The sequence below is a fragment of the Myotis daubentonii genome, chromosome 5 (genome assembly GCF_963259705.1).
Source record: "Myotis daubentonii chromosome 5, mMyoDau2.1, whole genome shotgun sequence".
Classification (NCBI taxonomy): Eukaryota; Metazoa; Chordata; class Mammalia; order Chiroptera; family Vespertilionidae; genus Myotis; species Myotis daubentonii.
In genome coordinates, this window is record NC_081844.1 from 91,085,826 (window position 1) to 91,101,212 (window position 15,387).

Sequence of the window (15,387 nt, forward strand, 5' to 3'; positions counted from 1 at the left end):
TGTTCATAGCAGCATTATTCATAAGACAAAAACTAGAAAAAAAATCCAAATGTCCATCAACTAGACGTTGAATAAACAAACTGGTATAACCATACAACAGATATACTACTCAACAATAAAAAGCAAAAATATGGTTGAACCGCAAAGGCATTATGTTAATGAAAGAAGATAGACACAAAAGACTATGTACTACAAGACTCCAATTATATAAACCTCCAGAATAGGCAAAATTACAGTGGTAGGAAGCCTATCAGTGGGGCAGGAGCCAGGAGGTCAGGGCAAGAAACTGACAGCAAAGGGGCAAGCGGAAACTTTTTTGGGTGATGGGATTTTTCTGTTACATGATTGTGATGGTGGCTATATGAGTATACACATTTGTCAAAAATCATAGAAGTCTACACTTAAAATTGGTGAGCTTCATTATACATAAGTTATATCTCAATAAAGCTAATGTTAAAAAGTGAAAAAATAAACTACAATGAGATACCATTTCACAACCATCCTTTCGGAAAAACAACACTAAGACGTGCCAAGGACCCTTGACCGTGTAGCTCAGCGTTACACCGAGCGTCAGCCTGCGCACCAAAGGGTCGTGGGTTTGATTTCCAGTAAAGGGCACATACCTGGGTGATACCTGGCCCCAGTCAGAGCATGTGCAGGAGGCAACCAACTTATGTATCTCTCTCAGATGGATGTTTCTGTTTCCCTCTCTCTTCCTCTTTCTTTCCGCCACTCTCTCTCTCTCTTCCTCCCTTCTCATTCCCTCCCCTCCACACTCTCTAAAAAAAAATCAATGGTATCCTCAGGTGAGGACTGAAAAAAAAAAGCAACACAAATAAGAACTGTCACAGTGGTTCTCAACCTTCCTGATGCCATGAACCTTTAATACAGTTCCTTATGTTGTGGTGACCCCCAACCATAAAATTATTTTCGTTGCTACTTCATAACTGTAATTTTGCTACTGTTATGAATCATAATGTAAGTATCTGATATGCAGGATGTATTTTCATTGTTCACGACCCACAGGTTGAGAACCACTGATTCTAGAGCAAAGGCTAGTCTACTTTTATACATTACTAGGGGGAGGAAAAACTGGTAAACCATTTTAGAGAGCTAAAGATGTACACAACTTAAAACCAGCAGTTTTATTTTTTTATTTATTTTTAAATACTTTTTATTTATTTTTATTGATTTCAGAGAGAAAGGGAGAGGGAGAGAGAGAGAGAGATAGAAACATCAATGTTGAGAGAGAATAGGCTGCCTCCTTCATGCCCCCTATTGGGGATCAAGCCCGAAACCCAGGCATGTGCCCTTGATCAGAACCGAACCCGGTGCCCTTCAGTCCTCAGGCCGACGCTCTATCCATGAGCCAAACTGGCCAGGACCAGCAGTTTAGTTATGCAGAGAAATCCTTACTCTTATTACTTAAGAAATACACACAGGAATTTTCTAACAGCACTTCTGTTGAAAGGAAAACATTGATAACAACCTAAATGTCCATTAGGAGGAAAATGAGTAAGTAAACTGTGGTAAGTCATGCATGAAATCAAACTGCTATTAAAAATATAATATCGATAGAGAAAAGTTGTAGCAGGATACATATAGATTTCCATTTGTTTCACACGATAAACATGATTTGCTAGTGGCCACATACATATGCGGAGAAGTATAAAGACAGGCATGGACACCGATACATACTGACTTCAGGACTGTGATGACTACCTCTCTCTAAGAGGCAGGGGAAGGAGGATGTGGGAGGGGAGGCAACACAAGTTGTTTAAACTGTTTTGGTTATTTTGTTAAGCTGGGGGATAAATATATGAATGTGCATTATTTGTATAAGTTAAAATAACTCTTTTCAAAACAAAAAGGACTCTTGTTGAAGGTGTCACTACGCTCCCTTGCAAGAAATGGCAGCAATAACAGCCTTTAGTACATTATTCATAATTTAAAGGTTGCCTATTTAAGGCAATCATGAAAAAGAATTATTTAAAAAAATGTTTTAGATGTAGTATTTTTAAAAGTCTAAATGTTCTACCTAATTGCTTCTTTAGAACTGGTAATTTATTCTAAACAGCAATTTGGGAGACATAACAATGTCATTATGAGTTTTTCTCTGCACATTACTGACACAATGACTTACTTACAAACCAAACAGTTCCAACTAAAGTGGTTTCAGAGCGCCTCAGACACCAATGACAACATGGAAAAATGAAATTATCTCTACTCTTTTAAGAGCTCCAAGAGCTCAATTATCACTGTCAAGATACCCTAGAAGAGAGAGATTTCCAGAAGCAAACACAGGTTTTACGTTCTGAAAAAAAAATTCTCTAATCTTAATGACTCACAATCTAAAAAGCATAAACATTCACTTACAAAGGAACAAACTGTAAAATCTACTTGGATTTGTGGACTTTGTTTAATTTGCTAAAAAGAGACAGAATACAAACACAGAAAAATACTTTTAACTCACTGAGGCATATATTACGCCACTTTGAGGTTTGTTTTGTTTTTTAACATTTAACTCATAAACAAATTCAAACAACTTGCTTGCTACATTGAAATTAAAACATATATACACAAATATTTACTCAAAGTCTAAAGAGATGCTATGGAATCAACCATACTAATAAAAGGGTAATATGCTAATTAGACTGGGAGACCTTCCGGACAAAGCCATGGTGGCAGGGCCGAGGCAGAGGTGGCTAGGGACGGCAGAAGAGGGCATTTGGGTACAAGCAGGCCAGCGGGGGAGGGCAGCTGGGGGGTGATCAGGCCGGCGGGGGTGGGGGGGCAGTTGGGGGCAATCAGTCTGGCAGGGGTGGGCAATTGGTGTTGATCAGGCTGGCAGCAGAGTGGTTAGGGGAGATCAGGCAGGCAAGGCAGGTGAGTGGTTGGGAGCCAGTGGTCCCAGATTGCGAGAGGGATGTCCGACTGCCGGGAGACATTCCGGCAGTCAGACATCCCCCGAGGGGTCCCAGATTGGAGAGGGTGCAGGCTGGGCTGAGGGACACCACTCCGTGCACGGATTTCGTGCACCAGGCCACTAGTCTGTAACAAAAGCATAATATGCTAATTAGACTGGGCAGCCAAACAACCTTCCAGACGTCCTTCCAGATGAAGCTGGGGCTGCGAGGGCCAAGCCTCTTGCATGAATTTCATGCATCAGGCCTCTAGTTCTAATATAAATCACATTTCAGGAAATATCTACCCTCGAGAATTTTTAAGGAACTAAGATATACTTGTTTAGTTAACATTTTTTGTTTTTGTAGAATATTTTAACAACTTAATGTACAATGTAAAAAAACCAAGAGCTCAAGCATTCTAAACCAAGAGGTGAAGTAAACAGATTCAAAGATTAAATTTTTAAGAACAGAGTTGAATCTAAAGAAATGTCAGCCATATTTACTTCCAAATTGTATAGGAATTGTCCACCTTCATTTTAGTTATGTCAAATGACATAATGAACTTGTTATGAGCTTCTTCATATGTTAGTAAGCTAAAATCTTTTATGAAAACTCAAAATCGGGAATTTTTAACAAGTCTAAAAAGTTTTCAGATAATTAAATGAAATTTCAGAAAGAAAAGAGACAATGGAGAGATAGAAATGCTACTGTTTATATAAAAATTAAAAAGCAACTCAAGATTTTGAACTGACTGTCTAAAGAGTGCTACTACTTTCTGATATTAACCAGGAAGTATAGAAAATGTAAAAATAAAGGACGTTTCCTAATATAGATAATTGCAACCTCCACTCTGAATGCTCAAATGATGGACAGGTATATAATTAATGCTGTAGGTAGTTTTAAGTCCATATACACATAATTTTTGTTTCACTGATAAGCGCGTGCACGCGCGTGTGTATACACACATGTATACATACACATAGACATAGATGTATCTTTGAGCACATGTTTGAATGCTCCAGTATAGAAACTTGGGACATGGAATTGCTGGGCAGAAGAAAAAAAGCATTTTAAAATTGTAGCCCGGCTGGTGTTGCTCAGTGGTTGAGTGTGAACCCATGAACCAAGAGGTCCCTGGTTCGATTCCTAATTCCCATTCAGGGCACATGCCCAGGTTGCAGGCTCAATCCCCAGTAGGGGGCATGTAGGAGGTAGCCTACCGATGATGGCTCTCTCACTGATGTTTTCTCTCTCTATCCCTCTCCCATCCTCTCTCTAAAAACAATAAAAAATAAAACTTTAATAGATGTTGTTAAACTACTTTTCAAGGTGGTAGTGTATGAAAGAACTATTTTCCCATATTCTTGCCAACACCTGATTATCAGATATAACATATTTTATCAAATCAATGGAATTTTAATTTGGCTTTCCCTATTAGTGAAGTTGAACATATCTTTCTACATATTTATTGACTTTTAAAAAAATACATTGCCTCAAAAGTTGTGAAAACAATAATCTAACTAACTAGACAATGAAAACTAAATGAAGAATTCATACATTCAATATAGGGTCTTTGTTCCCAGAGAACTCATATTAGAGTTGAAAACACTTGAAAAATTCACATATAAACAATACTAATAGTATAAGGTATTTAATGATACCCAAAGAGATAAAAACAAAGGTCTATAAAATTTTAGAGGAAGGAAACATGCAAGGGTGGAATGTGAGTTATGACTTCAAAAACGGTTAGAGTCTTGCCCCACCAATGAACCAGGAGGTCATGGTTCAATTCCCGGTCAGGGCACATACCTAGGTTGTGGGTTTGGTCCCCACTTGGGGCATGTATGAGAGGCTCTCTCATACTCTCTCTTCCTTTCTCTAAAAATAAATGAGCATGTCCTCGGGTGAGGATTGGAAAAAAAGTGTGTAGGGCAAAGAAATATCATTTTAATCCTACTATGGCCCCTTCAGTATGTACATTTTGGTTACTGACCATTTTTATTTCCACTGTGAGACCTGCTGTTCATATCTTTTGCCTACTTTTCTATTAAGTCTCTTTCTTATCTATAATAATAAAAGTGTAATATCCTAATTAGAGTGGACATCCTTCCAGACAACCTTCTGGACGAAGCTAGGGCTACGAGGGAAGCCCGGGTCCCGGGTGCCTCATAGCGGCCGGAGCAAAGCCCGGGTGCCTGCCGGTGGCCAGAAGGAAGCTCAGGTACCAGGTGCTTGCCGGCAACCGGGGAAAGAAGACCTACTCTTGCACGAATTTCGTGCATTGGGCCTCAAGTTGATTTATAAGTATTCCTCATTTTTGGTTATTTATCTTTAGTCTGTTGTATATGATCCAAATACTTTTCTTAATTTGTCACTTTTATGTTTAATTTTGCTTATGGTGTGTTTTGTCATCAGGAGCTTTTATTTCTTATGAAGAACATCAAAATTTTGACTCTAAGAAAGTGTCAGATTTATAAAAGCTATTTGACAAACTCTAAGAAAACTAAATAGCCCTGGCCGGTTTGCTCAGTTTTTAGTGTCTGTCTGCGAACCTAAGGGTCTTTGGTTCAATTCCCGGTCAAGGGCACGTATCTGGGTTGCAGATTTTATCCCTGTGCCCTGATGAGGGCACAAGCAAGAAGCAACCAATCAATGCGTCTCTCTCACATCGATGTTTCTCTCTTTCTCTCCCCGACCCTCTCTAAAAATATCAATGGAAAAAAATATCCTCGGGTGAGAATGAACAACAAAAAAACAAAACTAGTTAACATAGTCTGTGGGCAATTACAGCACTGCTAATTTCACAAAATCTCATGTTGAAGTCTACCTCACTCACCCACAGATTTGTCTGCCATGCCCACATCTCTAGATGTCCAGCGACAAAATCCACAGGCCAGGTAATAGGCTTTCTTCATGGTGGTCTTGGCTGGGTCGTCGGGAAGTTGTGTGGAGATGCTTGTGGCCCGGGTGGAGAGGGTGTGCATGCAGCCGGGACAGTCAAAGCAGTTGGCGCATCTATGATACAAAAAATACAACAATTCATTCACTCCACAAATGTTACCAAGCACCTACCAATACCAGACCTTGTTCCAGGTGTTAGGAATTCAAGAGAGAACTGTAAGGGAGGATTGTCTCATGCAAAAAGAAATAATCAAGTACTCCTGAGACTCTTACAAACTTTGTTTTAAAATTTCAAAAGTATTATATGTTCATTATTAAAAAAAATAAAAAGCAATTGTCACAAAAGCTCCTGAAGAATTAGAGCCTTACCCAATCCTACTCCACAGAGAGAATCAGTGTTAATAGTCTGAAGTTAACTATTTCCAGACTCATTTCATGCTTGTACAGACCACAAAGAGTTCTGAGGAAAACAGAAATGTCAGAACTTATGCCTTTAGACAGAACAGACCAATTGCACAATGAAAAACTGAGAGGCAACAATACAACGATCAGGAAATTGGTTTGGAAAATAACTTCTTGTTTGCTGTGCCAGAGAGCTGAAACAGATACCACACCATGTGATCACACTGGAATGGTTCGGAAGTGCTGCATTTTCAGGCTTCCTGGCACTATTCTCGTAGTGCTTAGCCAGCATTTCCCCTTCAGGGCCCCTGTACCTTGTTGCTTTTATGTGTTCCACAACCAGAGATTACCAAGATTTCACCACCAGTCCTAGTCTTGGTCTCAAGTTCCATGTCATAACTCCAATTAGCTCTGATATTTTGCCATCTAGATAATATCCTCAAATAAAGATAATAGTATCCACCTCACAGGGATCTTTTGAGGATTAAATGTTAAAATTAATGTGTGGACAGGATACAAAACTGTCTGGCTTATCAGAAGGTATTTCTCAGAGACAAGAAAGACAAATAATAGTGGTTCACATCCACGGAGGCGTAGGCGTGTGAGTGTGGCAACGGACTTTCACATCAAGCAAAAAACCAAATGGCTCCCAGGAACAACGAGCATGCCTACTATCCAGATCTTGGTTTTTGTTTTTAAAATATGTTTTTACTAATTTTTAGAGAGAGAGAAAGGGAGAGGGATAGAAACATCAATGAATGAGAGAGAAACATCATCGATCGGCTGCCTCTTGCACACCCCCTGATTGAGCCCACAACCTGGGCATGTGTCCTGACGGGGAATGGAACTGGTGACCTCTTTGTTCCTGGGTCAATGCTCAACCACTGAGCCACACTAGCTGGGCCAGATCTTGGTTTTTAATTTCATTCTCCAATAAAAGGAACCAGGGTTCCTTGGAGAAATGGCTAATTCTAGGAGGGAGGCAGAAAGTACACACGATGAGCCTAGAGTATTTTGTAGTACCAGAAAGTAAGAAAGTGCTCTAATGAATGAACAAACAACCCCCCACAAACAATGACCGGGGTTAAGTCAAAGGGATAAGATAGTCTACTGAAAAGTTACCAACAGCCAAAGGTAGAAAATTTGAGCAAAAAAAAGTAGTATTGGATTATAACTTATGCTAAGGTATAAAATAAATATCCAGGAGCTGGTCTGCTTTAAGTAAATGATTACTTAAATAAGTGGAGAAGAGGAGAAATATCTTTCATGCAAAAGAATTCCAAATAATTTATATAGACAACCCTCAAGAGGGGGAGCATAACTTCCTACTATTTAAGTGTGGGCTGTGATAGTTCTCCTTCTACAGAGTACAGCAGGGAAAAGGAGGGGGCGAGGAGAGTAACTTTACATGGGAGAAACCTGACATGCACTAGATAAAGCCAGGTAATCAAGGTTAACATCAACAGTTGAGAGTCATATTGAAAGTTTGTTTCCTTGATATGCTGAGAGATACACTTTACCTCAGTCATCCTCCTCCCCCAAAATACATTCCCCTAGCTGATGTGAAAAACAGACACATTTCAACTGAGGGGCATTCTACAATATATCTGACCACTATTCAAAACTTTTCAGGTCATCAAAACCAAGGAAAGTCTAAGAGGATGGCACAACAATGGGAGCCTAAGGAGACATAACCATTAAACATAACATGGATATCCTAAATAGGATCCTGGAACAGAAATAGGAGATTACGAAAAAAACTAAGCAAATCTGAATAAAATGTGGAGTTTATTTAACAATAATGTACCAGTATTGTTCAGTAATTGAGACAAATACACCATTCTAATGTAAGATGTTAACAGTAGGGGACACTGGGTATGGGATAGAAGGGAATTCTCTGTATCATCTTCACAATAATTCTTAATCCAAAACTGTTCTAAAATGGAAAGTTTATTTAAAGGATAGTTTATCTGTGGCAAAGGTGATGCAAAAAAATGAAAAGAGCTAGTTAAGAAAGAGTTAGTTCCATGTGTTTTCTTACCAGCTGTTACAAAAATAATTGAGAGAACATGCCAGAACCGGTTTGGCTCAGTGGATAGAGCGTCGGCCTGCGGACTCAAGGGTCCTGGGTTCGATTCCGGTCAGGGGCATGTACCTTGGTTGCGGGCACATCCCCAGTGGGGGGCGTGCAGGAGGCAGCTGATCGATGTTTCTCTCTCATCGATGTTTCTGGCTCTCTATCCCTCTACCTTCCTCTCTGTAAAAAATCAATAAAATATATTTTAAAAAATAATAATAATAATTGAGAAAACAAAAAATGAATCCTGGTCTTACCTGTTCTTTTTTAGTTTGGCTTCAGCCGATGGCATATTTTCTAAGCAACTGGGGCAATAATGAGAGTCCACCTAGAAAGAAACAAGAAATCAAAAAATCAGAGGAAAGGAAAGTCAGTTTAGCTTGTGTGTATGTCTCTGCCAAACAGTAAAATGTGAAGTACATTATCATACTGAAGCAGAAGGTGAGAAATCACTCACCTGGCAGAGAACCTAAATTGTTTTCAGCTCAGGTTTTATTCCTCAGTCACCTTTGTTTTTTCAAACCATCCACATTTTGTAAACCTTCTATTTTTCCTTTATGATCTTTCCTGTGCCCTTTCATCAGGGTTTTATGAATTAGATGTGTTAAAAATTACCTATGTAAAAGAAGAACTCTATAATAACCTAAATAATAGATTAATAAATAAAATAACCTAATTTGTAAAAATGTGATCAATTATTCTTCTACCTGGTTTAGCTTTATTGGATTGTAGTAATTTGACCACACTTAAATTGTGAGATACTTTAAAGGTTTTCTCATTACTGAAGCAATACATGTTCACTGAAGAGCAGTATAAATTATCATTTACAAAGTCAGCTACAGCCAATCAATTAGAGATATTTAAACGACAAATTAAACTATTAAGCTAAACTATGGTATTTAACTCAAAAACACAGTATACAAATTAAATTCATTGTACTTTTTAAGGTCTGAATAATTTTCTTAAATGTAGGCAGATTCTATTTGACAATTCTAGAACTGTAGTCACCTGCAGATGGAAAGACAGATTCACTTGAACATAAATACTATAGAAACTGGCTTCTCTTTTCATCATCTGCTATAAACAGGACCATCTTTGAAAAGATGAATACAATTGCTGCTCAAATAACCTTCCAGAACATAAGCTATAGTATTGCTAACAAATATTTGCCGTGACTCATCATAAAAGGCAAACTGTAAGTCATTCCTTTGCGTCCCCTTTCCAAAGAATGCTTGTCCCTTCATGTGCAGCTCCAATCCAGGCTCTCCATTAGAACCTTCTGGACTGCTCACGGGTATTAGCCTTCCCCAAGCCCTAATGGCCTGTATCTCACAGGTACACAACCGTCTGTAAAAGATGCAGTTACAGACTGAGTGTCATAGTTGAAGACATCCTTGGAGATCATGAAGACTGAGCTCCCTAGTAACCACCAAAGGAGAATCTAACCCAACAAATTGTAAGGGTGGAGCTGGAGCAGGGAAGCATCTAATGAGAAAGGAACTGCTAAGGAGATACACACAGGTACAGGCGTGCGTGTACATACACATACATACACACACAGACAGACACACACACACACCGCATGTGTTAAGAAATCCATGAAAAATCAATGCCATGTTAAATACATGAAAAACCAATACCACATTATACATAAATGGCATTTATTTCTCTTGTATTATTTAAATACTTCCCCTGACCTTTTAAAATATATATTTTTAATATAAATGGATGCCTCCTGAATGCCCCACACTGGGGATTAAATGCACAACCCGGGCATGTGCCCTGATCGGGAATTGAACTGGGAGTCAGTGACCTCCGGGTTTGACACTTAACCACTGAGCAACACCAGCTGAGCCTGACTATTCTTAATACTGTGAAAAATATCCCCCCCCAAAATAATCTACACTAATAAAAGAGAAAAATGGTAATTGGCGTACGACACTACCCTTTTCATTGGCTAATCAGGGCTATATGCAAATTAACTGCCAACTAAGATTGGCAGTTAACTGCCAACAAGATGGCGGTTAATTTGCATACGTAGGCACAATGCAGGGAGGCGAAAGGGAAAGCAGGAAGAAGCCCCCTGCCACTGACAGTGATCGGAAACCCAGGGGGGAGCTAAGAGCTGGGGGGCAGGGCAAAGGTGGCCCTGGGGCCGCCTTTGCCCTACCCCCCAGCCATGATCTGAGAATCAGGTGCCTTTTCCGCCCTGGCCAGTGATAGCAGGAAGTAGGGGTGGAGCCAGCGATGGGAGCTGGGCACGGTTGAAGCTGGCAGTCCCAGGAGCTAGGGGTCCCTTGCCTGGGCCTAAAGCGGAGCCCACGATTGTGGGGCCGCTGCAGCTGCGGGTCCCCGCTGCCCGGGCCGGATGCCTAGGGCAGAGGCATTAGGCCTGGGCAGGGGCGGAGCCTGCAACCGTGGGGAGCTGGGGGTCCCCTGCCCAGGCTTGACACCTCTGCCGGAGGCCTCAGGCCTGGTCAAGGGGCCGATCTGGTGACTGGTGATCGGAGGGTGATGAGGGTCAACTCCTCTGGCCGAGGGCTCCCATAATGTGAGAGGGGGCAGGCTGGGCTGAGGGACACTCCTCCCCCGACCCAGTGCACGAATTTTGTGCACCGGGCCCCTAGTTAATAATAATATGTAAAGTGGCTTATAGTATAGAATATGTTTTTCATATGCGTTTCTTAAGAGTCCAGGGATCTTCACTGAAGTTCTAAGTCAGGATACTCGTTTTCAAATCTTGGTCCTCCCAGTGTGACTTAGAGCTAACATTAGGTGTCTATTTCTTTACCTGTAAAAATGATTTCTTAAAAAAGTTATCCACTCCATTGGGTTGTAGCAAGATAAAGGAGATTAAGTAAAGCATATGGCACAGAGTACTGGATAAACTGTATCTGTTATTACTAATAGCATTTCCTTCAGGAGACTGGGAGTTACTCCACGGCAGGATTTATGTCTTCTCGTCTTTGATCCGCAAAGCTTCCTGAATAAAGGAGATGTGCCCTGCGCTGCAGGACTGGGTGATTTTTCACGGGGTGGGGTCTTCTACCTTCTAACAATCCCACGCCAGCGCCCATTTGCTGGGAAAGACGACAGCACCCTCCTCCCGGGGGAAGCGCTGTTAATATAACACTTCCAGCTTCCTACACGGCCTGCCCGACTGGCAACGCTTTGACTCAGCTCGCCCCATCCCTGCGGCAGGCAGGCCTCGGCCTGAGCGCGGACACAGAGGAGCCAGTTTCCGGCCAACGTGGAGGCAGAACTTCCAGGATGGGAGGGGCATGAATCCAATGCCTGCATCCACTCCACGCAAATCAAGCGTGGAAAGCCAGTGTCTAACCCCGCAAGTGGCGCGAACCAAGCACGCCCACACCTTTTTCTCCCGGACCCACCCTGTCACCAAACGCCCAGGAGACGGCCAGGCTTCCCGAAGTCAAGTTCGTCCAATCAGAGGGTGCCCGGCCACCAGCCGAGCCGCTCAGCCCCACCCAAGGCCGCCCCTTCTTTCCAAGTGACAACTTATGAGCAAATTAAAGCTCGGGCAAATCTGAGTGACGGAAAACAGGCCAATCAGCAAGGTAGGAAAATGGTATCCGCCTCCAACCGGTGGGACTTCCCCGCCCGCCGCGGTGACTAATATGAATGCCTCTCCCCCTCCCCCTCCCCCCCGCCCTCCCCCTCCTCTTCCTGGGACGACGGCGTTACCTCGTGAGACACACATTCCAGCGACCGCAGCTCGCTGCAGTAGCGGCAGAAGTAAAGCTGCGAGAGAGGGGCCCGAACCTTCTTTTCTCCCTGGACGAGGTAGAGGACCCGCTCCGATTGCAGCAAGGACGCCATCTTGGAGAGGGAGGAGCCGACGACGCTCCTGTCGCGTCACGTGACCCGAGAGCCGGCGTTCGCCTCGCCGCCTCCCCTACGTCTTTCTACGTCAACTTTGACGTCAGGTTTCCGACGCGTCCGGGAGAGTCCGAACGCGCCTGCGCAGCCGGGATTCCCCGGTTTCTCCCCCGCCGCGGGCCCGCCCCCTTCAGCGGTTCAGGGAGCGTCAGTGGCTTGCGTGGAACTCAGACTTGCCTACGGTTAAGTACAGAACCTCCGAGCAAAGCCAGACAAGCTCAGTGCCCTCCTTTCGTTTCTTGCACAGAGGAAGGCAGCTGCTCTTTTGTTTTATTTACAGCTGCCTCTCCTGCCCTCACCTTCCAGGCACACATCCAGAGGTGGATGGGAGGTTTCAGGGATAGAGTTCCATGGGAACTGGAGGCTGAGTCACCCCAGCACGTTCTTCTGATAGTCTTGCCACCGGCCTGTAGGAGGCTTTCACAGCCTTTATCTCATAATGGTACAGTAGGCAGTGAGACAAACTTGAGCGGAGCAGGAACGCTAGGCCCCGTCCCACCGAAAGCCCCAGGTATCTAGAAGGACCTCACCCCCAGGGCAACCTTTCCTCCCCTAGCGTATCACTGACCGTGTGGTTCAGACCCTGCCCTGCCCGTCCTCCCCTGGCATGTCTAGTCATGTGGTTGACCCCTTTGGAAGAGGAAGGGGGCGGCGCAGAGAACAGCCCCATATGCCTCCCATACAGGCCCTTGCAGGACCACTCCCTTAAGCATGAAGCCCTAGGCAGCGGTTCTCAACCTGTGGGTCGCGACCCCTGAAAAACCATCCTGCACATCAGATATTTACATGACGATTCATAACAGTAGCAAAATTACAGTTATGAAGTAGCAACAAAAATAACTTTATGGTTGGGGGTCACCACAACATGAGGAACTGTATTAAAGGGTCGCGGCATTAGGAAGGTTGAGAACCACTGCTAGAGGTAACAACTAGGCCTCGGTTGTGTTTCAGCTCCAGGCCTGAAAAAGCAACAAGGCCAGGCGGGGTGACACCATGGCTGACATCAAGACCAGCGGCAAGGACTTAATGACCCTCTACCAAGTACCAACCAACCAGTGGACACCAGGACCCTGAGGAGACGCACCTAGAAAGCTGATAAATATTCTATTGAGATCCTCCCCTGCAACCTCCAGATAAGCCCTTAAAAGAGAGGACTCGGCTCTCTCTCTCTCTCTTCGTTAATCCTCACCAAAGGATATTTTTCCAAACTTTTTTTTTTTTTAGAGAGAGTGGAATGGAGGGGGAGAGACACAGAGAGAGAAACATCGTGTGGGATACACGTCGATTGGTTGTCTGCTGCAGGGATTGAGCCTCTAATCGAGGTATGTGCTCTTGACCTGAATTGAACCCAGGACCCCTCAGTCCGTGCGCCGAAGCTCTATCCACTGAGCCAAACCGGCTAGGGCGGCTCTTTCTCTCTGGAGCACCTTTCCTCCCCCCTTCCTTCCCCCTGCCTTCCCTCGAGGCACTTACCTTCACTTTCTTTTTCCTACTCTCCAAGTCCCTTCTTTTGCCTCTGTAACTTGTTTCCTGAGCCCGCACAGTCTTACTGGCTCACTTCTTCACAGCTCATTTCTTCTATCTCTGTGACATTCTAAACAAACTTTTGCTTACATTTGAGTCTTAACTCTAAATTCTTTCTTAGCCAACACTCAAGGACCTTGGTCTAACATCTGGTGCTATTTCGCTGTTTAACAATTTGAAATTTCTTAGACTGTGAGCTCTTCCACGCAGGGGCCAAAACTCATTCATTTGCAGGTTTCAAGTACTTAGCATTAGGATTAAGTCTGCACAGTAGACCCCTTATCTGCAGCTTCACTTTCTGTGTTTCAACCTTGGTCGGAAAATATTAAATGGAAAATTCTAGAATTAAGCAATTCATAAGTTTTAAAACACGAGCTGTTCCAAGTAGCTCGATATAATCTCATTCCGTCCCGTTCTATCTCCCCAGGAAGTGAATCACCCCTTTGTCCATTGTACCCATGCTGTATACACTACCAGCCCATTAGTCACTTAGACTTGGTTATCAGATCAACTGATATCGCAGTTGTGGTATTGCAGTCACCTTTGTTTTACTTAATAATGACCCCGAAGTGGAAGAATAGTGATCCTGGCAGTTCAGATATGCTAAAGAGAAGCCATAAAGTGCTTACTGTAAATGCAAATGTATGTATATGTAGGAAAAAACACTACTGTATATATGGGGTTCAGTATTATCCGTGGTTTCAGGCATCCACTGGAGGTCTTGGAATGTATCCTCCATGGATAAGGGGGGACTACTGTATGATGGATGTTCGATATGTATTGATTAATGATGGAATGATACTAATGAGTGAACCTAGGTGTCATTTACATTTTTATAATGCATAAACTAAGGTTTAGATATGTAACATGACCACTTTTTAAATATTTTTATTGATTTTTTTACAGAGAGGAAGGGAGAAGGATAGAGAGTTAGACACATCGATGAGAGAGAAACATCAATCAGCTGCCTCCTGCACACCCCCTACTGGGGATGTGCCTGCAACCAAGGTACATGCCCTTGACCGGAATCGAACCTGGGACCCTTCAGTCCGCAGGCCGAGGCTCCATCCACTGAGCCAAACCTGTCAGGGCTGACGTGACCACTTGGACCTGACCTAGCAAAGATGAGCCCATGTTTCCAGTACTTGACACCAGTTCGATGCTTTTCTCGCTGGATTAGTGCTGTATCGTTACAACACTGTCTGACGTTTGACTTGGTGGTTGAGAACAAATGGAACTGAATATTAGCTAACATTTACTGAGCTCTTATTGAGTGCAGAACACGGTGTCAAAACCTTATATATATCATCTTATTCAATTTTCACAAAGGCAGTTATTATTATCATCATCTCTATTCTACAGTGCAGGAAACTGAGGCTCAGAGGGAGAAAGAAGTAACCAAGGAGGACACCTGGCTTGGTTCCCAAGGTGCGCGGTGCCAGCCTGCTTCACTGGTGCTTACAGGCTTACAAAAACATAAGCCATGGGTTGGAGTTTGTTATTGCCATAATATCCTGATGGAGTAGACTAGGTGGCTTACAATCATCACGTACTAAAAAGATCCTAGTTCAGCCCTTGTATTTTTCAGATGGAGAAAATGAGGCCCAGAGAGTCAAAGGAACATGCCCACAGGTTTTCTTACTCCTAGTATCATATTCTGTTCTCTAATTCTGTAAA

At 43.0% G+C, this 15,387-nt stretch overlaps 1 protein-coding gene across 2 annotated transcripts in view; it reads right to left on the reverse strand.

Annotated features, from left to right (window-relative positions):
- The window catches only part of DCTN4 (dynactin subunit 4), a 33,559-nt gene extending 21,387 nt beyond the window's left edge, over positions 1-12,172 (reverse strand). The window contains exons 1-3 of one of the 2 annotated variants that reach the window (XM_059698918.1): positions 11,992-12,172; positions 8,544-8,614; positions 5,743-5,921 (exon numbers count right to left, since the gene is read on the reverse strand). In XM_059698918.1, the coding sequence (XP_059554901.1) occupies positions 5,743-5,921; positions 8,544-8,614; positions 11,992-12,126 (385 nt within the window). In that variant the 5' untranslated portion in view covers positions 12,127-12,172. The remainder of the gene's footprint in view (positions 1-5,742; positions 5,922-8,543; positions 8,615-11,991) is intronic. The other variant, XM_059698919.1, reaches the window with a different exon arrangement.
- Between the last annotated feature and the right edge of the window lie 3,215 nt (positions 12,173-15,387).